This window comes from Bos indicus x Bos taurus, chromosome 8 (genome assembly GCF_003369695.1).
Source record: "Bos indicus x Bos taurus breed Angus x Brahman F1 hybrid chromosome 8, Bos_hybrid_MaternalHap_v2.0, whole genome shotgun sequence".
NCBI classification, from domain to species: domain Eukaryota; kingdom Metazoa; phylum Chordata; class Mammalia; order Artiodactyla; family Bovidae; genus Bos; species Bos indicus x Bos taurus.
The window spans coordinates 100,821,982-100,846,805 of record NC_040083.1 but is presented as its reverse complement, the minus strand read 5'-3'; the positions used below and the strand labels follow the sequence as shown (position 1 = coordinate 100,846,805).

The following is a 24,824-nucleotide window of genomic DNA, read 5'->3' as shown; positions in this document are numbered from 1 at the left end:
TTAAATAGTAGCTTTGTTTTATAAATTGTCTTAAACGTGTGATATAATATTGAGCTTTCATTTAAAAATTACCCGTGGGTTCTCCTGAAATGGATTACGTCTCGTGTGTGCACCTTGCATCCGCTGACCGTTGGTCACTGCGCACTGCCCACTGAGGCCCAGCAGGGTTGGCTTGATTTGTGAGTTGGGTATTGTGTGAATGCAGTTCTCATTTAAGGGACTTGGCTGGTGTCCTGTCCACTCAGATGATTTAATACATTTTTTTAACAAAATAGGTTGATGGTGTTTTCATATCTTTGCTTTGATATCATTTTTGGTTAATGTTACAGGTTTATTAAAGTTTTTTTCACTTGATGGCTAGAGAACAAATTTTTCTTAAAAGAATATTGTTTTGTCTGACTTTTGTGTAGAACTGAGCCAGGATGTTGCCTCAAAAGGCCTTGGGTTGGTGTATGAATTGGGCAATGAACAAGACCAACAGGAATTGGTTTCCACTCTTGTAGAAACACTGATGACTGGCAAAAGGTACAGTGAACTTGGAAACTTCAGATTTGAACACGCAGGGCAAGCTTTGTACATACCAAGAATACGCAGTGGAAGAAGGGAAGTTCAGCTTTTGGTTTTCCTGTTTATTAAGCCTTTTCTAAATTGCAAGTCGTCACCTGCTACGCTGTGGACAGCAGTTTAATTATCCAGTGTATACTGTGTAGAAAGTAAACTCAATTACTGTTTACAAACATGCCAATAACTCAGGCTTTGAAAACTGAATGGTCTCGGAACAGGTAAAGCATTGGATTACAGAAGTACCATAATTATGATTGGCTAAACGGAAATGAAGACAGGAAAGAGGACTTGCATATCCCGCACAGTCTGATCTGTGAAGAGAATCTATTTGTTCTTCCTAGACTTTATTTTACAGAATTCTCAGGCTAATGGGAAGGGCGAGTTGGCTTTTACATCTTGCTCACTGTAGATACTTAATAAGGAGTTGATTTTATCAGTTTACAGCTGAAATGTTTACATTAGTTGAATGGCAGTATGAAAATTTTGAGGCTCATGTAAATTCTTGCTGTTGTTTTCGTTTAGAGCTAAACATGAAGTTTCCGGAGAGACAGTGGTGTTTCAGGGAGGAAGCCTTGGCAAAACCCCTGATGGGTAAGTGTGCCAAATCCACCCATCATTGGAGACGCCTTCCGTCCAGTGGAGAGGACACTCACCAAGTTGATTTCCAGCTTTGTGGGAAGTGTTGTGTGTTAGCGGAAGAAGACCCTTCAAAGAAAAAGCATAGGTTTTTAGATTCAGTTTCCTGGAAACCAGACTGAGATGGAACTCTGTGTGCTGGAATTGATTGAAGGGGACCCCGGGGTCCTCACCTGGGGAGTAAGGGGGCAGGACGCGGCCAGGAGCCAAGAAGGAGCTGAACTGCTGCCCACATTTACGAGGTCCTGACCCATCAAGGAGCCCAGGACTGGACTGGGAGGGCGATTCAAAAAAGTTCTTATCACTCTAGCTTAGAAAAGACGTAAGGAAGACAGAAGTTGTCTTTAGACGGCTCTGTCAGGATCCACAGACTTTGGTGCACAGTGTACTGAAGGATTATCACTGCCTCAGAGGTGACGAGGGCTCCACCCGCACGGGCATCGTATGTACCTTAGGTCATTCACCAGCTGTTGCTGAGAACTGACTTAGGCGACTTCTTAGTTTCTCTTCACCCTGGTTCTCTGCCTATGTGGTAAAGAGATAACTCAATATTGGAAATTTAGTGAAAATGTAATTTTAAAATGTCTAGTAATATTGGTAGTGTAATTTTTGTTAGACTGGAGGTAGAGAAATACATTACTGTGTACTTTTTGGTTCTTGTTTTCAAGCCAGGGCCTCTCTACTTACAAGGAGCTCTGTTCTCTGGCAAGTGATCTTAGTCAGCCGGATCTGGTGTATAAATTTATGAATCTAGCCAACCATCATGCGATGTGGAACTCGAGGAAGGTAAGTGGCTGTTGCCCAACAGTTTTATTTTTTTTTCTTCCCTTCAAATCAAACCTGCCTCACTGGCAGATGGTGACAATTGATAACACAGTGTGTTTTGTACACGTCTGTGGTGAGAGAGCTCCGTCCCACCCCAGAGCTGGTATAGTGTTGATACTGGACACTCGGTAAATCAGGATGTCTTCAGGGACAAGGCTAGGAGGGGAACTTGTGTGGTATTTAATGTGTTAATATTTTATTGCAATAGGTGTGTCTGAGCCACTTCACCTTGCTACTGTCTTTTTAGGGTGCTGCTTTTGGTTTCAATGTAATTGCTACCAGAGCTGGAGAACAGCTGGCTCCTTTCCTGCCTCAGCTAGTTCCGCGTCTTTATCGTTACCAGTTTGATCCCAACCTTGGCATTCGACAGGCCATGACAAGTATTTGGAACGCACTGGTCACTGACAAGTCAATGGCAAGTATCTGTGAACGCTTGTCCCAGATTACAGGCGGGGTGTAAACCCAGGCTTACCTTCCTTTCTCCTCTGTATACCTGTTTGTTTAAACGAATAGACTTTCTTTCATCTTTTTGCTTTCTTCCTCCTTTCAAGGTACCAAAGACGCTCATGACAACATTTACTGAAACCTCAAAAATAGAAGTAATGAAATGTCTAGTGGGTGGATGGCTAAGGAACTGGCAGTGTATCCACACCAGTGGAAGCTGTGTCGATAGCACTGATGCGGTGGAGAACAGGAGGTGGATGAGGAAGCAGGCAGTTACCGTGTTTGGCTGCTTCTTGTATTCTCTCGCATTGTTAGATACTAGGATTTCTCAGGACTTGCCTCTGAGTACCTTTTTCTCTCTCCATTTTCTCCTTTGAGATGAGCTCTCAGGTCCAGGGCTTGTAAATGTCACCTTGATTGTGATCGTTCCCAGTCTTAATCTTCTGACCCAGGCACGACTTATGTTCCTGACTTGTATTGCTATATCTCACTGCCTGCTTGACATTGTCACTTGGATGTCATTTCAAGATATGTTAGACATAACACATTCAGAACAGGACTTAAGAAAAACGGCCTTCCCTTGGGACTTCCCCGGAGGTCCAGTGGTTAAGACACTGTGCTGCCACTGCAGGGGATGCGGGTTTGATCCCTGTTCTGGGAACCAAGATCCCACATGCCACGTGGCCCAAAACAAAAACCATCACAGCCTTCCCTCTCTCTCCTTCTATGTCCATTTCCCCAAGCTGCAAAACTGGGCAGCATCTTGGCTGTTGTCTGTCTCATCCCACCCTCGGTTGAATCTAGGAGCAAATTCTGTTCATTCTTCTTCCAAGGTATTTCTTTCTTTCTTTTCTTTTTTTTTTTTTTTTTTGACTTCACAGTGTGGTTTGCAGGCTCTTAGCTCCCTGACCGGGAATCGAACCTGAGCCCGTGGCAGTGAAAGCACTGAGTCTTGACCACTGGACTGCCATGGAATTCCCTGCAAAATGTTGCTTGAATCTACTCTCTTTTTTCCTAGTTCTTCCCTAATGAATACGTTGTCATCTTTTCTATTTGCCCTCCTTCATTGACTTACCAGCAGTAAAAGTGATTTTTAAAAGTGCAAATTGGATTGTGTTTTGGGTTGAGATCCTTTGGTGGCTTCCTAGATCACTTTATTTTTTATTGATTTATCTTTTCAAGCAGATACTATTTTATTTTAGCTGTTGTTTTTCCAAGGATGGGAGTAGGTCAGAGCATTCCATGTGAAAAACATGAAAATATCATGCGTTGAATGATATAGTTTCCTCCTGTTATTATTAATGTATTATTATTTATTATTATTCCATTATGATCAAACACATTTTGTATGATTTCAATCCTTTTAAATGTTTTGAAACATTTCATGACCTTGCAAATAGTGACCCTGGAGAATGTTCCATGTATACTTCAGAAGAATTTGCAGTCTGCTGTTATTGAAAAGAAAATGTTCCATAAACGTCTGTTGGATCTAGGTAGTTTTATCATGCTGTTGATCTCCTGTCTAGTTGTTCTTTTTTTCTGTTTTGTATTTCTTAAAAAATTTTTTTAAATTTATTTTCAGTTGGAGGGTAATTAGTTTACAAGATTGTGCTGGTTTCTCCTGCCAGCAGCATAGATCAGCCATAGGTAAACATATGTCCCCTCCCTCTTGAAACGTCCTCCTACCTCCCATCCCTTCCCACCTCTCTAGGTTGTCAAGGAGCACTGAGTTGAGCTCCCTGTGTCATACAGCAAATCCTAGTTGAGTTAAACAAACCCCATGACCCTTACCGTGTCTTTCCATCCCTAAGCACGATGTGGCCCGTTCCTCTCTCTCTGGTCTGGTGCTGGAAGGCACTGGAGGGTTTCCCTCTGAGGGTTCAACGAGTTCTGTTTGCTCTAGGAGAGTGCTTGGTACAGATGAGTCAGCCGAGATCATGTAGGCTGAGTTCAGGGCCCAGGCCGAGGCTCTTGAGATGTGAGTGTCATCTCTGTGCGTGGAAGGTAAAGCCACAGATGTGGATGAGATCACTGGAGGCTGTCTAGAGACATGGGCTTAGAAAGGCATCAGTTTCTTTACTCTTAGATGAATTATTCCCTTCCTCTCTTGGTTTTCTTGCATATCAGTGAGGATAACAAAACCTCTCTTACCTATGAGAGTAAAAGTGGAAAAGCCATAAGTTTTGAAGTTCTGTTATTGTTGTTTAGTTGCTAAGTCCTGTCCGACTCTGCGACCCCACAGACTGCAGCGTGCCAGGCTCCTCTCTCCTTTACTTTCTTCCAGAGTTTGCTCAGATTTGTGTCCGTTGAGTCGGTGATGCTATCTAACCATCTCATCCTCTGCTGCCTCCTTCTCTTTCTGCCTTCCCCGCATCAGGGTCTTTTTCAGTGAATCGGCTCTTCATATCAGGTGGCCAAAGTTTTGGAGCTTCAGCTTCAGCACCAGTCGTTCCAATGAATATTCAGGGTTGATATCCTTTAGGATTGACTGGTTTAGTCTCCTTGCTGTCCAAGGGACTCTCAAGAATCTTCTCCAGCAGCACAATTTGAAAGCATCAATTCTTGGGTGGTTTGCCTTCTTTATGGTCCAACTCTCACATCTGTACATGACTACTGGAAAAACCGTAGCTTTGAGTATACTGACTGATGTTTGCAAAGTGATAATCTCTGCTTTTTAGTATGCTGTCTAGATTTGTCATAGCTTTCCTTCCAAGGAGCAAGTGTCTTTTAATTTCATGGCTGTGGTCACCATCCACAGTGACTTTGGAGCTCAAGGAAATAAAATCTGTCATTGCTTCTGCTTTTTCCCTCTTCTTTTTTGCCATGATCTTAGTTTTTTGAATGTTGAGTTTCAAGCCAGCTTTTTCACTCACCTCTTTTACCTTCATCAAGAGGCTCTTTAGTTCCTCTTCACTTTCTGCCATTAGGGTGGTGTCATCTGCATATCTGAGGTTACTGATATTTCCCCCAGCAGTCTTGATTCTAGCTTGTGATTCATCCAGCCTGGCATTTCACATGATGTACTCTGCATATAAGTTAAATAAGCAGGGTAATGATATACAGCCTTGTCGTATTCCATTCCCAGTTTTGAATCAGTCAAAGTCAATCTGCTATCAGTGTGTTGTTATTATCAAATGGAGAAGTGTATAGCAAAGCTAAAAGGTTAAATTCATCTTCATTCTGAGCAGTCAGATCCTTCTTCATGTGCCAGACACTGTGCAAGGTACCAGGGAGGCAAACACAAGTGCGATGCTGTCCCTGCCCTTGGGGTCTCAGTGTGAAGGGGCAGGACCGTGACTGTGCCGGCTGATATGATGCTCTTAAGCAGGTGCCGTGGGCGTATGGGGCAGGATAGATGGTTCTTGTCTGTGAAGGTGATGCCTGATTTGAATCTTGGAGAAATAGAAGTTAGCCAGGCAAGGAGGTGATAGAAGAGCTCGAGGTGATATGTGCCAGGAAGTGGAGGTGAATGGAGGTGAGATAGGACATGAGACCGTGGGAGCCAGAGAGTTGCAGGAGGTCTTCATATCCATACTTGGGTGACTGGACTTTATTATCACACACTGAGGAAAATAAGAGATCGTGCTTGCATTTTAAGATGATCGGTTGGGCAGCTTTTAGCAACCAAAGTGGGGAGAGACTTGTGGACTGAAAGGCCTAGAGAGACACTTAGCCTGTTACATATAGAAACAGTGTGGTAGAGATGCACATTTGATTATTGATGGATTTTGAATTTTTAATTTTATCCTTTTACTATCATTAGGTGGATAAGTATTTGAAGGAAATTCTTCAAGATTTGGTTAAGAATCTGACCAGCAATATGTGGCGAGTTCGAGAATCCAGGTATCATTTTTGGAGATATAACTAGTAAAAACTGCATTTTTTTCCCCTTCAAATTTCCAAGTTTTATACCTTGTGCAAAAAGAATGCGTTAAAGCCACTGAAAAGCATATTTCTGGTTGGGTTAGATCATTAATAACATTTAAGCTATAGCCAGTGGTTTTCCTAAGTTGTCTTAGTTTTTCTAAGTATGATTTACTGGGTTGGCCAAAGTTTGTTCAGATTTTTCCATGCCACCATACTGAAAAACCTGAACGAACTTTTTGGCCAGCCTGATTAAAGTAGACGATCACTTGTTAAATTAGACATCAGGGTACGTTTATATAGTCTCATAACTTTGTAGGGTAGCATTTATTTATCCGTAAATAATTTAGGTCTACTCAGTGTCTGCCACGTGCTTGGTAGTGTGTGCTAGGCTCTGAAGTGTACTGCTAAGTAAAAAATGATGACATGTCATCTGAAAGAGATTGTATTATAGTTGCGGGACACAGACATTTGATGGTTGTAAATGCCTTATGCCTGTGGTATATCAGGCATCACAGGGAGAGTACGCATACCTATCTTGGAGTAAAGGGGTTAAGAGTACACATATAGGCAGAAACCGTATTCTTATATGAATATTTTGTAGTAAAAGACTGAGCTTTTTTGATCATATATTTGAAACCAAATTGTTTATTTTCAGCTGCTTAGCTCTGAATGATTTATTAAGAGGAAGACCCCTAGATGACATCATTGATAAACTTCCAGAAATTTGGGAAACCCTCTTTAGAGTACAAGATGATATAAAGGTACTGTATAAATAAACATGCATTTATTTGTAGACTAGCAGAAATTGGAATTGTTAAGATATGTATGTTACATATTTCAAAATTCAGTATCCAGACAATTTTTTAGAAGACCAGAATTTTCTGAATTTTCCTCCAAAGTTTCAGTCTTGATCTGTCTGTGAAGTGGTAAGGTTAGGTAGCTTTAGGTCTAAATTTAATTACCTTTTTTTTAAAAATAAAGGGTAGCTACTGCTTGATTTTCTTTCAGTAGAGATCTTGTGATGCTATTGATGAAGGACAAACAATAGTTTAGAAATAATCCAATATAATTCTACTTGATCAATTTCATAAGTTGAATCAGTCATTCCCAAATAATGTGTCCAGTTTTTCTCTGAATTTTGCCTTCGCAATCTATATTTTAGATTTTTCAATCTTACAATTAAAATTAGATGCTTCTTTTTTTTTTCTTTATTCATCAGAGATTTTTTAGGTTTTTGAGAATTTTCACATACGTCTTCACACAGTTGCTTTTATAATCAATTTAGTTTCTAAGCTGTTATACTTAATATCCATATTTTTGTAGGGTCAAAATAGGTTGTATCTAATTTAAAAAATAATAGTCCATCATGGTAATATGCTCCTTGATGGGCACAGAGCCTAGTGAAAGATTGTTTTTACTTGTTAATGGAAGTAGGGTTTTTCATCAGTTTGTGTAGATTTGGAGGCAGTTTAAATGCACGTTTGAGGGTAGATGAGATGGAAACTCTGACTTGTATGATATCAGACTTCTCTTTTTTTTTTTAGGAATCTGTACGAAAAGCAGCAGAACTAGCTCTGAAAACTCTGAGCAAGGTGAAAACTCTTAATCTTTTACTGGGGGTGAAGTGGGGCAGGATTCTATGTGACAATGAAAATAATAATAATTTTTTTGTCATATAAAGTGACATTTAACTGCATTGTAATTGACTTCATGTTACAACCTACCGTTCTTAACGATGAGTGGAAAAATGAAAGAAAGTGAAAGTCACTCAGTCATGTGCCAACTCTTTGCGAACCCGTGGGGTGTAGTCCATGGAATTCTCCAGGCCAGAATACTGGAGTGGGTAGCCTTTCCCTTCTCCAGGGGATCTTCCCAACCTAGGGATTAAACCCAGGTCTCCCGCATTGCAGGTGAATTTGTTACCAGCTGAGCCATGAGGGAAACCCAGTGAATGGGAAACTGGGTGCTATGACATTAGAATATGAGTATTTTTAACAAAGTTTATCTCTGGGCTCTTTAAATGGTCGGCTCCTCTGGGCCTTTATATAAGATACGACTTTCTCTTGACTCTGAAGCACACATGACATTTAGATCAAGCATCTGTTCTCTTCATTAGTGCTCTGTTTATGTGTTAACCTGCCTTTCATAGTTACGAGGTTGGTAGCCTTTTTGAAACTAGTTTCCCATTTGCATTTTGTTTTGTGGTGTATCAGGGCCTTCTAATGTGTTCTAGCTGTATATGCCTTGCAGTAAGTCACATTATTAGGACGTAGTAAAACTGGGTTTTAAACCCAGGTGTTTCTTCTTTCACATTTGTGTTTTTGACCTCTGTGCTATGCTGCCGCCCAGTTATTGATGATCATCGTGGTGACAATACCTTAAGCCTCTTCAGAGTGCTTTCTTAAATGGTTCTCATTTCATCTTCAGCTGTTGCCTGTTTGACAAATTAGAAGACCAAAGCTTAGAAAGTGAAATGTGTTACCAGATTTTCTGTTTAGTTATTGGCAGCCCTAGGACTCAACCGCAGATCACGAGGTCTTTTTTTTCCCTCTGTGGAGTGGTAGAAAGTGTAGGATCACTTACTCTTCCTGTGGCTGTAGGAAGTAGGAAGTGTTTTGTCAGATGAACGCTTGATCAGATGAGGGGTCAGGTTCACTAATTTCTGTGCTCTTTGTCTGTGAGGTCTGTGTGAAAATGTGTGACCCTGCCAAAGGAGCAGCTGGCCAGAGAACCATTGCTGTCCTCCTGCCCTGCCTTCTGGATAAAGGAATGATGAGTCCTGTGACAGAAGTTCGAGCCCTCAGGTTTGAATCAGCGGATGAGATTGAATACACTGGATTTACTTAGTTCTTAGCCATCCAGTAGAAATTGGATTTCTTCAAAGGTTAAGATTCTGGAACATATGGAGAAGGGAGTTGAGGAGAATCCACTGGGGTGACCCAAGAGTGTGTGTGAGAAGTGGCGAGTCAGAACGTTTTTGCAGAGACGCTCTCTTGGGAGCCTTGCTTCCGCCCAGTGTTCTGCACCCTGCCTCAGCCTCGAGTGCGGTGTGCTCTTCACTCGTCACCGGCCTCTGCCCCCAGCAGGCATATCTTGTTATGCTTCTGTTAAGCAAGGTCTTGGGAAGCTTGCTTGTTGATTATATTACTTAGTAACATTTCACCGATTATTAGATTTAAAATAAGCTGTTCACTACATGTGAAATATTTAAGAAACATGTATTTAAATCTATATGGCTCTTCTAAGTTAAAGCCAGTAGTGAAAGATACTAGTTTCGTTTTTTTTTTTTTAACTAGAATACTATCTAGAAACTTCATGAATTCCATTTTTATTTCACTCTTTATATTAGATCAGATTAATAGTCTCAACACTGTTTTGTGGTAATCAAGTAGTTGGTTTGGGAAAGTTCTTTTTAGAAGGATTCAGCTAACAGATGCAGAGGTATGATAAAATTAGGATACCACCATTTTGCTGTCATCAGTAAGATAACCCAGGTAATGATCGTAAGTGGCTCTAAGTCAACTGGTAAAAGGCTGATGGGGAGAGTTACAGTGGATGGTTGGTTTGTGCTGACCAAACTTGAACCCTCTGATCACTCTTTAAGAGCGCAGAAAAAGATAAGCATCCTAATGTGATGGGATAGGACATGACAGACCATCTGTGAAAGATTCTTATTTAAACAAAATTGAACTAGATTTAGCCTGCAGATCTGTATAAGCTACAGAGGAACATGTTAAGTGATACCATCAGAATACGATCAGTGAGGACAAATAAGTTATAAGAAAAAAAAGGAAGGAGGACACTGTGAAAAAAGATTCAGGAAATGCAGTAAATTGCGATGTGTGGATGGACTCTGGATTCAATTCCGTCAAACCAGCTGTTAAGGACATTTGTGAAACCATCAGATGATATGAAAAGAATTCTTAATATTTTTTGGGTGTGAAATGGTATTTTGATGATGATAAAGAGTCCTCCTCTCATGATGACACATACTGAAGTTAAGTTAGGGATTATGCTTCAAAATACGACGGCAGGGGTAAAAAGTATACGTGTGATCTGTATGTATAATGGATGTATAAGTGAGACAGAATTGGCCAAAGGTTATTAATTGTTGAACTGAGTGGAGAACATAATAGAATTTCATTTATGATCCTCTCTGCTTTCATACATGCATGAAATTTTCTTTAATCAAAAGTAGAAACAAAACCCAGAAAAACAACAGAGCTAAGACTAGGCTCTGAACCCAAGGGAGTATGTTCCTTAATGCAGGTAACTGCAGGATATCCTCATGATTAGACTTGTAGGGCTTCTTCCTTTTGTTAAAAGAACTCAAGAGTTGTGTTTTGTGTGTCTGTAGTATCAACACCCTTGTGAAGATCAGCAAAAGTGCAGGAGCCATGTTGAAGCCACATGCGCCAAAACTCATCCCAGCTCTGCTAGAGTCCCTAAGTGTATTGGAGCCCCAAGTTCTCAATTATTTGAGCCTCCGGGCTACAGACCAAGAAAAGGTGAGTTGACAGCACAAGTGTATTGATAATTATTGTGAAGGGAGAGTCCTGTTAAGATACTGAATAGGTCCCCAGGGTCCTCCAGGACTCAATTGATACTTTCAACACTGTTGAAACAATTTGACTCCTATAACCACATGCAGTGTTTTTTTTAGTAGTGGGGTGGGCAGGGAGAGGACTCATATACTATTATGTGAAGTGAGTGAAAAATGACACTTCTATCCAAAAAAATACATCAGTACATTTATTTAACAGAGTTTTTGGTACATGTTTGTTTATTTTTTAGGGGTTAAGTCTACACCCTCAGAGTCTTTTTCTATGAACCATTCTTGCTCTACAAGTCAAGAGGATGTCTAGCTAGACTTTGGCATGGTTCAAAAGTACTTTGCTTTTTTAGGTATACTATAGTTCCCTAGTCTCTTAATCAGAGTTGTGGGGGTTTTTTTCTTTAAATTACAGATGAAATATATTTAATGTGAAAAATTAAAGCATCACAGAAGTGTAGAAAGTATTCCCCCCGGAGTCCCCTCTTCTCTGGCAGCACAGTGTCGTTCCTGAGGACATGCTGTCAGCAGTTCCCTGTGTCTTCTTTCAAGTTCTTTTGTAGTCACAGGCTACAAAATCAACAAACACAGTAATTTAGAAATAGAATCAAGCTACAAACATTCTGCAACTTGATTTGTGTTTTTAACAAAATACCATGTGTGTATGTCGATCCGTTTCATTCTTTTTAGTGTGTGTGTAGTGTTCTGTAGTGAGGTTGTTTTGAACTTTTGTGTGGGAGATTTTATAATATCAAAAGTTACACATGTTCTGTTTTCTCCACATCTGTGCCAGCACTGAATAATATCAGTCTGATAAGAATCCCATTCTAATTGGCAGTTTCCTGTTATTAGTGCTGTCCATTGTCTTTTCATATTGTGTTAGCCATCTGTATTTATTTTGTGAGTTGTATTGTTTCTTTTCCGTGTTTATTTTTCACTTGTTTATATTTTTGCATTTGTCTTTGTTAGAACTATCAAGCTCCTGTCATATGATTGTAAAAGCTTTCTCTCAGTTCAGTGTTTGGTTTTTAACTCACCTAAACTGTTCTCTTCTCATTCCCTTTGCCTCTGATAGTACTCTTTCTTCTTCGGTCATTCTTCCCTCTTTCAGCAGTAATCTTGCCCCTTCCTGTGTTCCCACCTAATAAGTGTTGAGAATGAAAAAACGTGAATTATAGTTCAGACTTTGCAGCCGTAGGCAAGTCACTTCTGTGTGCCTAATTTTTCTTGTTTATTATGTCTGGATAGTGTCAGCCTCTCCTGCTCCCTAGTTCTTGGACTAAAATACCATATGAGGGCCCTTTCCATAGTTAAAGGAAAACATGTATAAAAATTAAAAATCATGTCTTAGATGGAAAATTATTTAATCTGCTTCTTATTGGATGGAAAACCTGAGGCTCCGGAAGGCTGGATAACTTGCTCAGAGCCATACTGGGGTGTGTTCTAGCTGTGGTTAATACTGAACTGTCGTCTGCATGTCTAACCTGTGATGAGATGCTGCCTTAACATATCTATGGTTGAATGCAGGACCGAAGAAGTTATTTAGATTTGTGTTTTAATTTGTTGTATCTGTATATTCTTTAAAAATATTTCTTAATTTGTCAGTCTCACCCAGCGGGAGTCTGCGGAGGTTCTTCTTAATTGATCGAATGCCCTTGTATTTGTGTTCTCAGGCTGCAATGGATAGTGCCCGACTCAGTGCTGCCAAATCCTCTCCCATGATGGAAACAATCAACATGGTCAGTGCCTCCTATAATGAGAACATTTGTTGGCTTACTTTAGAGGGTAGTGTTCAAAGTCTTCAGGTTCCAGTGCATTGAATGAACTAGAGATTTAAGGAACGAATCAAGCAGCTGTTGTGACTCTAGTTTTTTCTTAAGAATTCTTTTTTCTTCTCCTGTATTGCTAAAGGAACACATACTTTCCCCAATACTAGACTCCCATTAGCCCAGATTTGTCTTATGCAGGGAAACAATATATTAAAAGATTTCCCTGTAAATCTGTATCTGTATATCTTTTGTCCTACCTGTCTAAAGAAAGGTTCAGGTATTCGTCTCTGCCTGAGCACTGTCTTGGGGACCTAGGAAGGTGTAAGCTGGAAGTGTTCAGAGAAGTAGACAGCAGAAAAGGTAGGGAGAGAGAACTGAGCACCTTCGATAGGTTGTTCAGTTAAAGGAAGGGGATTTGCAGAAAAGAGCTGCTTGGCACCAAGTTTCAAAGTTCCAGCGTTTGTGGAGTCGTAGATTAAGAGTCCCTAAGGTCACAAAAGCTGACTCTCCTGTGCCTGCCCTGGAGTGGTTAACTGAGAACTCATGAGCTACTGGAAATTGTGGTGCTAGGCAGATCGCAAGATTAGACAAGAGAAGAAATTTTTCTAGCGCTTACTGGGGAATTATTACCAAAATTTGGTCTAAAGATGTTATATTTTAGTTGGATGATGGGGGAAGAAAGCTTAAAGAAATAGAAATAGCAAACTTCTTATAGATGTGTTCATCAGTAATAGAATGTAGTGGTTACACTTTCAAAAGAACAGTATCACAGATTCAGCCTAAGAAGTCAACTTTAATAAGATGGCTTGGTAGGGCAGGCCTCCTGAAGAAGGTCGGTTTTAATCTGGATTGATAAAGAGGAAATAGACCCAGAGAGATCCTTTCTTCTTGGGTGCTCATTATTTATTTTCTCCTTTATAAATCGGTGCTTTTTATTATTTTTTGTTTCTAATGTTGAACCACTGATAAATGGCTTTCTTGTGTGTAGTATAATGGTGGTTTTAACACTGAAATTAGAGCAAAATCAAACCAGTAGTTTTTCAACTTCATGTCAAAACCAGTCGGGTGCATAGTTGACGTGGGCAGTTTTCTTGGGGGAAGGGGTGTGGCTAGTTCCCCGACCAGGGATCAACCTGCTCCCTCTGCAGTGGAAGCTCACAGCCTTCACCACTAGACCACCAGGGAAGTCCCGGGCAGTTTTTAATTGAAGATGTGGTACTGACTGACTGACTGACTTCTTTCCTTAAGTTAACTTTATATTTATTCTCTTCCCAAAGTGCCTGCAATATCTTGATGTGTCAGTGCTGGGTGAGCTAGTTCCTAGATTATGTGAACTGATCAGAAGCGGTGTAGGTCTTGGAACCAAGGTAAGCAAGTGTATTTTTTACCAGAGAAATTTCCATCTTTTTTAGTTTGGGCCACAAACATAGAATAGACGTCATGTGTGAAATACATTTTTTTCCCCTTAAAACCTAATACTATTTTACATTAACTATTTTGTTTCTGTGACTGCATTAGTAACTTAAAACATGTAACTCACTCAGAATATAAAACGTGTGACTTACTCAGTAAATATCGTCTCCTCTGTCCACGGGAATTCTCCAGGCAAGGATACTGGGGTGGGTTGCCTTCTGGTCACTCTGTGTGCATGTGCTTACACAGTGCCCACTCTAATGGCCACATTATTCTCTTGTGTGGCTGGAACAGCATTTATTTTAACCCATCAGGGAACATCTGATTGGTTTTCAGTTCTTTTGATTCTCCACAAAGCACTGTGATGAATGTCCTTGGACACATCTGAAGCTACTTCCTTTCGTTAAATTCCGAGAACTGGAAATGTTAGAACAAGAATGGACAGGGTGGCGGGTTGCCCTCCCAAAGGTCGTGTGCGTCTGCTCCTCACTTGCAGTGTATGAGAGCAGTGTGCATGTGTGCAACAAAGGATCCTGCTGGAAGTCTTGAGGAAAATCTTCATGTTAGTAATTTAAAATAAGAGTTTTCCTAGATGGTCTCTTGGAGGGGCTGTTAGGCTTTGCATATTTCTTTAAATCTCTGACTCCTAAAACAAAGTTTGATAGAACACTGTGACCGTCATATTTAGACGTTTGCCTTTGTGACCCTGTAGGGAGGCTGTGCCAGTGTCATCGTATCATTGACTACTCAGTGTCCCCAGGACCTCACACCCTACTCAGGTGAGTTTGTCTGAACCATGTGGGCGATGTTTCGGTATGGCCATGTCTAGTGTGACAAGGTTTTAAATGGAAAAATAACGGCCACTGAGCCACGCTTGAGATACTGTGTACTTATTCCCTCAAGCTCCCCACCTCTGCCTTTATCTCTCTTTGCAAGAGGTACAAGATGATCAAGTTTAGCACGTTTTCACGGGTTTACAGATTTTATTTCTTGCTGGTATAAGGAGGTGAAAGTATCTCCTCTTCTGTAGGATTTGTAATTTTACATCAACACTTTTATCTTCTTGGATTGATTTCCAGGTGGGGCTGAGGGACTTTTACAAAAGTACCTCAGTCTCATTTTTGCAGCTTTCCCCCCAGTATTCTAGACACAGATTATTAATTGTTTACTTTTATTTCTTGGGCACACTGTGCCATCTGCAGGATCTTAGTTCCCCCTGGTACCTCCTGCATTGGAAGCACAGATTCTTAACCACTGGACTGCCAGGGAAGTCCTGATGCAGTTTAATTTTTATTTTTACACCAAGCAAAGAGAAGCGAATGGATATTACAAATGTAATGTGCAAGGGCTCTAGGCTGCCATGGAATAAATCAGATACTGACTATAGGTTTAAGTTTGTCTGGGTCCTGGGAACAGAGCAGAGCGTTCGGTCAACCAGGTGTCAAGATTTTCCTCCTTTGTTTGTGCCAGGTAAACTCATGAGTGCTTTGCTTAGTGGCCTGACTGATCGGAACAGTGTAATTCAGAAATCCTGTGCATTTGCCATGGGCCATTTAGTTCGGGTGAGTTGGATTTCTTACTTAGTTAAATAAGTATAGTGGCATAATTACAGAGAAATGACTGGGATCGTTTCTCTTCCAGACCTCACGGGATAGCAGCACTGAGAAACTCCTGCAGAAGCTCAATGGCTGGTATATGGAGAAAGAAGGTGTCTTTCTTTTCCTACTTCAGTTACTGTTAATTTAGATGTAAACAGCCTGATGAAACAGGACAAATCAGGTCTTACCCTTTCTGATTTTATGTGCTCTGCGAGGAACATTGCTGGTTGATTTTACTGGTTTGTTTTGTGGTGGTACAAGTCCTGCAGTGGTCTGTTTCAGCCAGTTACTCTTAAAGACAGTACGTGTCATGAAGATTGTGGGCTTTTCTGCTTCTCTTTAGAACCCATCTACAAGACCTCTTGTGCTCTGACTATTCATGCTATTGGCCGATACAGCCCGGATGTACTGAAGAACCATGCCAAAGAAGTTCTGCCTTTGGCATTCCTAGGCATGCATGAAATTGCTGATGAGGAGAAAGCAGAAAAAGAAGAATGTAACTTATGGACTGAAGTGTGGCAGGAGAATGTCCCTGGTGAGTAAACAGTGCCTATGAATTAAACCTGTTCCTTAAGAACCACAGTTGACATTTATTTTTCTCTTTTTTTAAAAAAACTTTTACTGGAGTATAGTTGAAATAAAATATTGTGTTAATTTCTGCTGTACAGTGAAGTGAATCAGTTATACATACACCCCCTCTATTTTATATTCTTTTCCATATAGGTCATTACAGAGTATTGAGTAGAGTTCTCTGAGCTGTACAGCAGGTTCTCATTCATTATCTGTTTGTATATAGTGGTATATATATGTCAGTCCCAATCTCCCAATTACCCCTCCTGCCATACCCCTCCAGTAACCATAAGTTGATTTTCTGCATCCCATTGTTGGGATTTCTAGCTCACTTTTTATTTGCAAACTTCTGTAGTTACTTTTCCCGACACCTTAACAGCGTGTGTCCCGTTGGGTTCTCAGCCTGTCCAGATTGCTGAGTTCTCAGGTTGGCGCTCAGGGCTCTTTTCTTTCCTCTCTCATTGCTGCCCATGTGAGAGAACAGAAACCACCCTAACACAGCAGAACTTTGCTTATTTCAGTTGAGAGTGAACAGTGATTTTTCTGTTGTTCTGAGTAATGTTTTAGAGTAATGCTTCTCCACTCTGCTTTTCACTTGGACACACATTCATGGATGACAGCCCGCCTGTGGGCGCGTCCAAGTTCATAAAGTCCTGCTGCTGTGAAGACTCCTCACACCCCTCCTCCCATTCTCTTCCTTTCAGAGAGTGATGTGATGCAATGTCACTGTTGAGTCACTGCTTTAAACTGATGTTCACGACTTTTATTCCAGACTTAGGGGAAAAAAAATCCATTAGTTTTGGGGGTTGTTTTGGTCACTTAAAAGTTGCTTTAATTTCGCTTTTCATAATCTAGGTTCCTTTGGCGGCATTCGGTTATACCTGCAGGAGTTGATTACCATTACCCAGAAGGCTTTACAGTCTCAGTCCTGGAAAATGAAAGCGCAGGGTGCAATTGCCATGGCGTCAATCGCAAAGCAAACCAGCTCCCTGGTACCTCCGTATCTGGGAATGATACTGACCGCATTACTACAAGGCCTAGCTGGAAGAACGTGGGCAGGAAAGGTAAAGGAACCATTCATGCCCAGTTAAACCTAAGGTATCCTTAAAGGATTATGACTTCATCCTTCACTTTTCATTTTCTATAAAAATTAAAATGTTGTTTTGTGGGACAAAAGATGGATGGTTTTTGTGAACCAGACAGATTTCCTAGGCAGTGGGAAGCCTTGGGTAAACTTTGATTAAATGTGGTATTTCATCAGAGTGTAACCCAGGTGTCCTTGAATAGTGCACAGTAATGCTGGGGGTTGATTTTTATTTATCCTGTTCAACTTCCCAAGGTAAGGCTTAACCCGGGTGTTCATCCTTTTGTCCCTGTTGACCTCCTGAGCAGACCATCAGGATTGGGCATATGTGAAATTGAGTGGCCAGGCCAGTGTGTCTAAACCCCGAGTTCAGGATGCACGTCTCTGGGGCCTGTGAATTGGTCATTTTTTATAGACGTTGATGGTAGGTTAACACAGTGGCTGTATCGTGGGGAGCATGAGACTGTGGCATTATATATAGTCTGCTTGACATGGTGGAAGCCCTGGTGGCATGCAGAGCTGTAAATGAAGTGGGGGCCTCAGAGTCAGAACCAGTTCTGATTCCATTGTTAACGCTTCTGCCTCTATGCCCTTGGGCAAGTCGGTTCTCTAGGCTTCACACAGTGGAGATGAGGACAGTTATCCTGCTTCCATGGTCTGGAGAAAAACTCTGATGTGCTCGTTAAACAAAAAGTGTGTTATAGATGTGGTGACTGGTTCATTTTTGTTGCCATAATTTTTAGACACTTCTGAGGTAGTTGTAGTCACGTGCAGAGAATGTAAATGACACATGGGTGCTTATCTTTTCCTCTTTCAATCCTTTAGGAAGAACTTTTGAAAGCCATTGCCTGTGTGGTGACAGCTTGCAGGTAAATGTTCCTTCAGTGAATCAGACGCCATTTCTTAAACTGAGCCAGAAAGCCTCAGCCTTTATTAATTGTTTGGTGCTTTCGTGTGGGTCGTACAGTGCAGAGCTGGAGAAGCCTGTGCCCGGTCAGCCCAGCACAAATGAAATCCTGCAGGCTGTTCTGAAGGAGTGTGGCAGAGAGAACCCCAAGTACAAGATGGTAGCAATCAGTTGTGCAGGGGATGTCTTAAAGGCCACCAAAGAAGACAGATTCCAGGAGTTTGCCGACATCGTCATACCTCTCATCAAGAAGGTAACGCCTGCCCTCTTCTTTAAGGTCTCGTTTATAGTTTAAAAGATTTTTTTAAAAAAGGAAAAGATTTTCCTGTGTCCTCTTTGCACGTTTTGTTAGGATTCATGTAGCTGCAAATTGCAGGCGATCCCAAAACATTATGGCTTTAAGCAAGACAGACGTTTGTCTCTCACATACTAGTTTTGGGAGTCTGGCTCTTTACAGCTCCCAACTCTGCTATCCCTGGGCGGTGGCCACTGTCTTCACAGTCCACCGTGTGTCTGCGTTCCAAGCGGGTGATGGCAGAGGAGATGGAGAAAGAATGAAAGGTCAGAGTAGGCACATCAGATCTCTTTTAAGGGGAGCTCCTGGACACTGTGGCAGGGCCTTTTCACTTCTCCCGTCGGTCAGTGCTTAGCCAGATGGCCATACCTGGCTTCAGATGAGGTTGCAAACAGTAATCTTCATTTTAGGTATCCATTTCCCCTCCGTGGGATAATGGTGGGTTGTTTTTTTTTTTTTTCCAACAAAGCAGAGGGCTTCCCTGGAAGTCCAGTGGTTAAGACTCTGCACTTCAGTGCAGCGGGTATGGATTTGATCAGGGAACTAAGATCCCACATGACATGTGGCATGGCTAAAAAAAAATAAAAAACAAAGCAGAAAGATGAGTTTATTGCAGAGATTTCATCCTGAGAGGCAAGAAATTTAGGGCTGCGGGACCAGTGAGTTCCCGAGTCTGGTGTTGGAGTGGAAGAATAGTCTCTCTCATGGTGGGAATGAGCTTTGTGTTGCAAGTCTGTGCAGCAGCCAGCCCGGGCATCCCAGAGGGAAGACAGGGAGCTCAGTGTGCCACTGTTGACTGCCTTTGCTACAGATTGGGGGACTTTGATCAAAAATGGACCTTGATTTCTTTTGGATAATGAAGTTCTTGTTTTTAAAGGTTGGACACTGATTCAGAGAAGGGTATGGTTTACCAATTTTTTTTTTTTTTGGTGAAACACAAAGTATTTTAAATAACATTTTTATTTGGTTTCTTGTGTTGCTGCTATTTTGCAGTTGTAAAAAAGTTGTTTAAATAATTTCTGTTACATACATAATGGTAGTGTATGGATTTGGGAGACATGTGTTTTAAATGCCTTATTTCACCAGCCAGCTGGACAAGTGACCTCCCAGCTTGTTTCCTTATCTTATAAAGACAGAGTTTGGATTTAGATCATTACCGAGTTCTTTCTCCTTTAATTCCATGATTGTAATGCCACCCTTTGTGTGTTGTGCTCAAAATACTATATATACAATAGGTTTTTTCACCTTTGCCCACAGAGTCCTTTACAGGATCACCCAAATTTATTGGAGAGATGTAGTCTTCCTGTTCAAAATTCTTTTAATGAATAGGGCAACCCATGGTAGAGAATTTAGCATTTAATTCCTGGTTAATATCTCATACTCTGGTACCCTGAATGTTTTAATAGTATACTTGTAACTTCAAAGAAAAAAATTTTTTTAATTTGCTTTCTTTTTTTTTGCCTTTCAGAACTCACCTGAAAGCATTGGAGTCCGAACTACCAAAAATGAAGATGAGAATGAGAAGGAAAAGGAGCTCCAGCTGGAATCTCTGCTGGGAGCCTTTGAGAGCCTGGGCAAAGCCTGGCCCCGAAGTGTGGAGACCCAGCGTAAGCAACAGAACCTGCGTTTCGAGAAGTGCTGCTGTAGTCAGGAGTTACTTCACGAGAGCAGAGGCGTTCTGTGTGATGGTTTATAGCTGCAGTATAGAGCCTGACTGATGAATAGAGAGGATTATCCAATATAAATCTTACTTCTCTGTTGACAAATAATCTCATTGACTGTTAATTTGGTACGGCCACTGTAACATAGTCCTGCAGCCTGGGTGGCTTCCTTCCTCAAAGTCTGGAGACTAGAAGTCTGAGATCAAGATGTCAACAGTGTTGAGGTTTCTTTTGGGCTCTTTCTCCTTGGCTTGTAAATGGCCATCCATGTCTCTGTGTCCTAATGTTCTTATATCTTATATACCAGTCTTCTTGGATTAGGGCCCTAATGGTCTCTTTGAAAACCGTCTCCCAGCACAGTCACATTCTGAGATACTTGGGGTTATTAGGATTTCAACATGTGAATTTGTGGGAAATGGCATCCCACTCCAGTATTCTTGCCTGGAGAATCCCAAGGACAGAGGAGCCTGTCAGACATGACTTAGCAACTAAACCACCATAACAACTGTGATACATTTTATGTAGATAATTTGACTATAAAAAGAATTCTGTTGGTCTTGTTTATGGCACTGTATTCTGAGAGATCCATGGAACTTACTAGTGGGGGTCTCTCTGTCTCAAAATTAACGGCCTTGTTGCTTAACCTTCAATAAGCAAATGAAATCTGTCTGCCTGAGAAACTCGTAATTTTCTGAGAGATTTGCAGAATTGAGCATAATCCTTCCAAGTGAAAAGTGAAAGTGAAAGTTGCTCAGTTGTGTCTGACTCTTTGTGACCCCATGGACTATACAGTCCATGGAATTCTGCAGGCCAGAATACTGGGGTGGGTAGCCTTTCCCTTCTCCAGGGGATCTTCCCAACCCAGGGATTGAACCCAGGTCTCCTGCATTGCAGGCGGATTCTTTACTAGCTGAGCCACAAAGGAAACCCAAGAATACTGGAGTGGGTAGCCTATCCCTTCTCCAGCGGATCTTCCCACCCAAAAATTGAACCAGGGTCTCTCCTGTATTGCAGGCAGATTCTTTACCAACTGAGCTATCAGTGAAGGTTTAAATAAATAATAAACCTTTACTCGCGGGTTAGGTTGTAGTTAGTAGGAGTTTGCCTTGTATTGGTTCTTGCAGTGCATCCTACATCTGAATATTCCTGAATCTTATGAAAAGCATCGTTGACTCTGATTCAGTTCAGTTCAGTTGCTCAGTTGTGACTCTTTGCAACCCCATGGACTAAAGCACACCAGGGTTCCCTGTCTATCCCCAACTCCAAGGGACTCTCAAGAGTCTTCTCCAACACCACAGTTCAAAAGCATCCGTTCTTTGGTGCTCAGCCTTCTTTATGTTCCAGCTCTCACATACATACATGACTACTGGAAAATCCATAGCTTTGACTAGATGGACCTTTGTTGGCAAAGTAATGTCTCTCTGTTTTTATAATGTTTTGGATGTATCTAAAATCACACTTAAGAGTGTCATTGAGCCTTGCCATCCTTTGTGTGAACTTCAAAAAGGATATTTACTATGTATAGGATGGGTTTTCCCAGAGATACAGATTTGTAAGAGGTTTTATTTCTTGGTGTTATGTTTGGATTGCAGTGGAAGCCCACTTATTTGATTTCATTAGGACTATTAACTTTTGCTTGATAGGTGGAAAAAATTCAAATAGGGAGTTTTATAAAAAGATCACACATACAAGGCAGTCTTAGTGTAAGGAGTAGAGATGTACATTCACATACAGGGGAAGGGCAAAGGCCTTTGAGAATTTCTTCCACACTGGCTTCTCATATACATCTTACTCATCATCTTCAATTCCTGGTTTTATTCCCTTTTTTTGTTTTTGTTTTTATTTCTTTATAGTAGAGAAAGAAAGCACAATTTCTTAGGAAGCGGTTCAAATGCAGAATCTAGATTCTTAACCCCTATCTATCTTTACATTTGTGAATCTTACTAAATTCTGTAGCATTTAAAAAATAACTGCTTTCCTAATAAAGATATAACTGAGCTCAACAACAACAACAAAAAACTACTTTGTTGAGTTTTATGTTCCTCTTTCATCACTTAGCAAAATATTAATTACATAATTATAATAAGAGTGCAGTTGGCATAACAGATTTGGAATAAAGCACCACTGACTCTAGTTAAGTCTGCAATATGCATAAGCTTGTGAGTGTCCAGCAAGGACCCCTGGCCTCCAGAGTCCTGCTTTCTTTGGCCGTCATTCAGGGTATTTTACAGGGAAAACACAGTGTGGTTGACTGTCAGTTCTGTAGAGAAGGATATTGCCCTGACAGTGAATAGTTACAACTTTTGAATAGTTATATATGATTTGAGGGTAGGGGGAGCATATTTCTGATTAAGGAAGTTTGTGGGAATTGAACAGAGTCATACTGAAGTGTTTTTGAAATTTCCTGGCTTTAATTAAAGGCATTTGTTTTTGTTTTTTCACTTTTTCCTCTCTCCCTCTCTTTTCCACTTACCCCCCGAATCCCACCCTTTCTCTGTTTGTCCCTCTCTTCCTCTCTGTTCTTTGTTTCTCTCACTTGCTCTGTCTCTTGCTTCTTCATACTCTGTCCTGCTGTGTCCCAATCTGTCTTTTTTCCCAGGTTGTTATCGTCAGGAGTTGTGCAAACTGATGTGTGAACGGCTGAAACTCAGCACATGGAAAGTGCAGCTGGGAGTCCTACAGGCGATGAATGCCTTTTTTCAGGGGTAATTCGCTTCATAGTTCAGTCATTTATTTTACTTTCCCCTTCCCCTTAGCATCTTATGTATAATCAGTGGAATTCTGTTAAATTTCAAAAAGCTAAAATGACATCATAAAGTAATACATACAGATAGGAGTTGTTTGTGCCAGAAAGGCTTTAGAATGTTTCTGAAATAACTAGTATTTGGATCTTGCTCTCTGATTTGTACAGATTAATGCTTTTAGAAGAAGAACATGCAGATCCTGAGGCTCTGGCTGAAATTCTCCTTGAAACTTGTAAATCAATCACATATTCTTTAGGTGAGTGGTAAACTGATATGGTAAAGAGTCCGCCTGCAGTGCAGATGACCCCGGTTGGATTCCTGGGTCAGGAGCATCTGCTGGAGAAGGGATAGGCTCCCCACTCCAGTATTCTTGGGCTTCCCCTGTGGCTCAGCTAGTAAAGAATCCACCTGCAATGCCGGAGACCTGGGTTCGATCCTTGGGTTGGGAAAATCCCCTGGAGAAGGGAAAGGCTACCACTCCAGTATTCTTGGCCTGGAAGATGCCATGGACTGTACAGTCAATGGGGTCCCAAAGAGTCGGACATGACTGAGCGGCTTTCGCTTTCACTTTCTGACATGGATAAGGGGGTTTTCATTTTTGTCCTGCCTTGTGCTGGAAACTAAATTCATGGAACCAACTACTGAACTCGTCTATTTAGTAGACTCAGTATGTGCCCCCAAACTGGAAAGTATTAACCTGAAACTAATTAGGATTTCAACATCTAGATTAGAAAAGCCTTTGTGATCAGTATTTTTTAAAACCTTGTATTTGGAAATAATTTCAGACTTAGAGAAAAGTACAGTAATAGTGCATATGATACTTGCATATGCTTTACCCAAAGTCACCTGTTAACATTTTGTGCCAGTTACTTTGATTTGCCTTCTGTACACATATAATACTTTTCCCTGAACATCTGAAAGTATGTTGCTTACATCCTGCCCCTTTTCTCCTAAGTTCTTCAGTGTGCCTGCTTTTACATAATCATAGTATAGTTACCAACTTTAGATAGTGTAATGATGTAGTATTTTTAACCATTCATATTCTAGGTTTTCAGTTGATTCAGTAATGTTTTTTATATAATTTTTTCCTCCTCTCCTTAAGGAATCTGGTTCAGAGTCATTTGGTGCATTTATTGATAGTTGTCATATCCTGTTAGTCTCCTTTAATCTGGAGTGCTTCCTCGGCCTTTTTCCGTCTTATATGACATTGACAGTTTTGAAGAAAAGCCTCAGCTTGCCCCGCTTTAAAACTAGCATGTTTGTCATTTGCTGCTTGCCTGGTGTTTCCCCGTGATCAGATCCGGGTTATGAGCTCCCAGTTGTGCTTCTCTGTAAGTGGTGTGTCCTCTCCCATCAAGAGGCACACTGTTCCTCTGCCCTCATTGGTGAGGTTAATTGTGATGATCCAGTCAAGGTATCACTCAGTTTTCTCTGCTGTATGGTTACTGTTTTTTCCCATTCTGTCTGGTAAGCAGCCTGTGGGAGAACATATTTTAAGACCATTCGAATAACCTGCTCCTCTTCAGAACTGTGTCTTCTAAGCAGTCTGGGAGAAGACACTTTAAGACCATGTACATGGACTGCTGGTTTTCAAAATATCTCCTCTAGATTCGGCATGCATTGATAGGTTTTCCTGAGCCAGCTTTTACTACGAGGATTTTCCAACTCTAGCACTTCCTCTACATTTACCCTTTGACAACTGATATCTTCTCATAAGCCAGGTCCCTCTCCTGAACTCTTTATTAATCTGTTATCCACATTGTTTCATGAATCCCTTCATTTCCCTGTTGGTTTGTAATTACTTTCCTGAATTAATTTGTTGCTGAAACTATCCCAGATTTGGCCAGTGGAAGCCCCTTTGGGCTGACTGCTGTGTCCGGTTGCCAGCTCACCAT

General features: G+C 41.0%; 1 protein-coding gene across 5 annotated transcripts in view; it reads left to right on the top strand.

Moving 5' to 3' along the window:
• The window catches only part of ECPAS (Ecm29 proteasome adaptor and scaffold), a 110,192-nt gene that overhangs the window by 78,102 nt on the left and 7,266 nt on the right, over positions 1–24,824 (top strand). For all 5 annotated transcript variants that reach the window (XR_003512387.1, XM_027550503.1, XM_027550504.1 and 2 more), the window contains 21 exons: positions 411–525; positions 1,087–1,155; positions 1,869–1,986; positions 2,273–2,440; positions 6,233–6,312; positions 6,992–7,097; positions 7,881–7,928; positions 9,019–9,140; positions 10,694–10,844; positions 12,562–12,627; positions 13,935–14,024; positions 14,783–14,849; positions 15,541–15,632; positions 15,712–15,778; positions 16,012–16,203; positions 17,094–17,302; positions 18,148–18,191; positions 18,290–18,482; positions 19,993–20,131; positions 22,785–22,890; positions 23,097–23,185. Coding sequence is in view for 4 of the 5 variants with exons in the window: in XM_027550503.1 (XP_027406304.1) it covers positions 411–525; positions 1,087–1,155; positions 1,869–1,986; positions 2,273–2,440; positions 6,233–6,312; positions 6,992–7,097; positions 7,881–7,928; positions 9,019–9,140; positions 10,694–10,844; positions 12,562–12,627; positions 13,935–14,024; positions 14,783–14,849; positions 15,541–15,632; positions 15,712–15,778; positions 16,012–16,203; positions 17,094–17,302; positions 18,148–18,191; positions 18,290–18,482; positions 19,993–20,131; positions 22,785–22,890; positions 23,097–23,185 (2,331 nt within the window). In the remaining variant the exon portion in view is untranslated. The remainder of the gene's footprint in view (positions 1–410; positions 526–1,086; positions 1,156–1,868; positions 1,987–2,272; positions 2,441–6,232; positions 6,313–6,991; positions 7,098–7,880; positions 7,929–9,018; positions 9,141–10,693; positions 10,845–12,561; positions 12,628–13,934; positions 14,025–14,782; positions 14,850–15,540; positions 15,633–15,711; positions 15,779–16,011; positions 16,204–17,093; positions 17,303–18,147; positions 18,192–18,289; positions 18,483–19,992; positions 20,132–22,784; positions 22,891–23,096; positions 23,186–24,824) is intronic.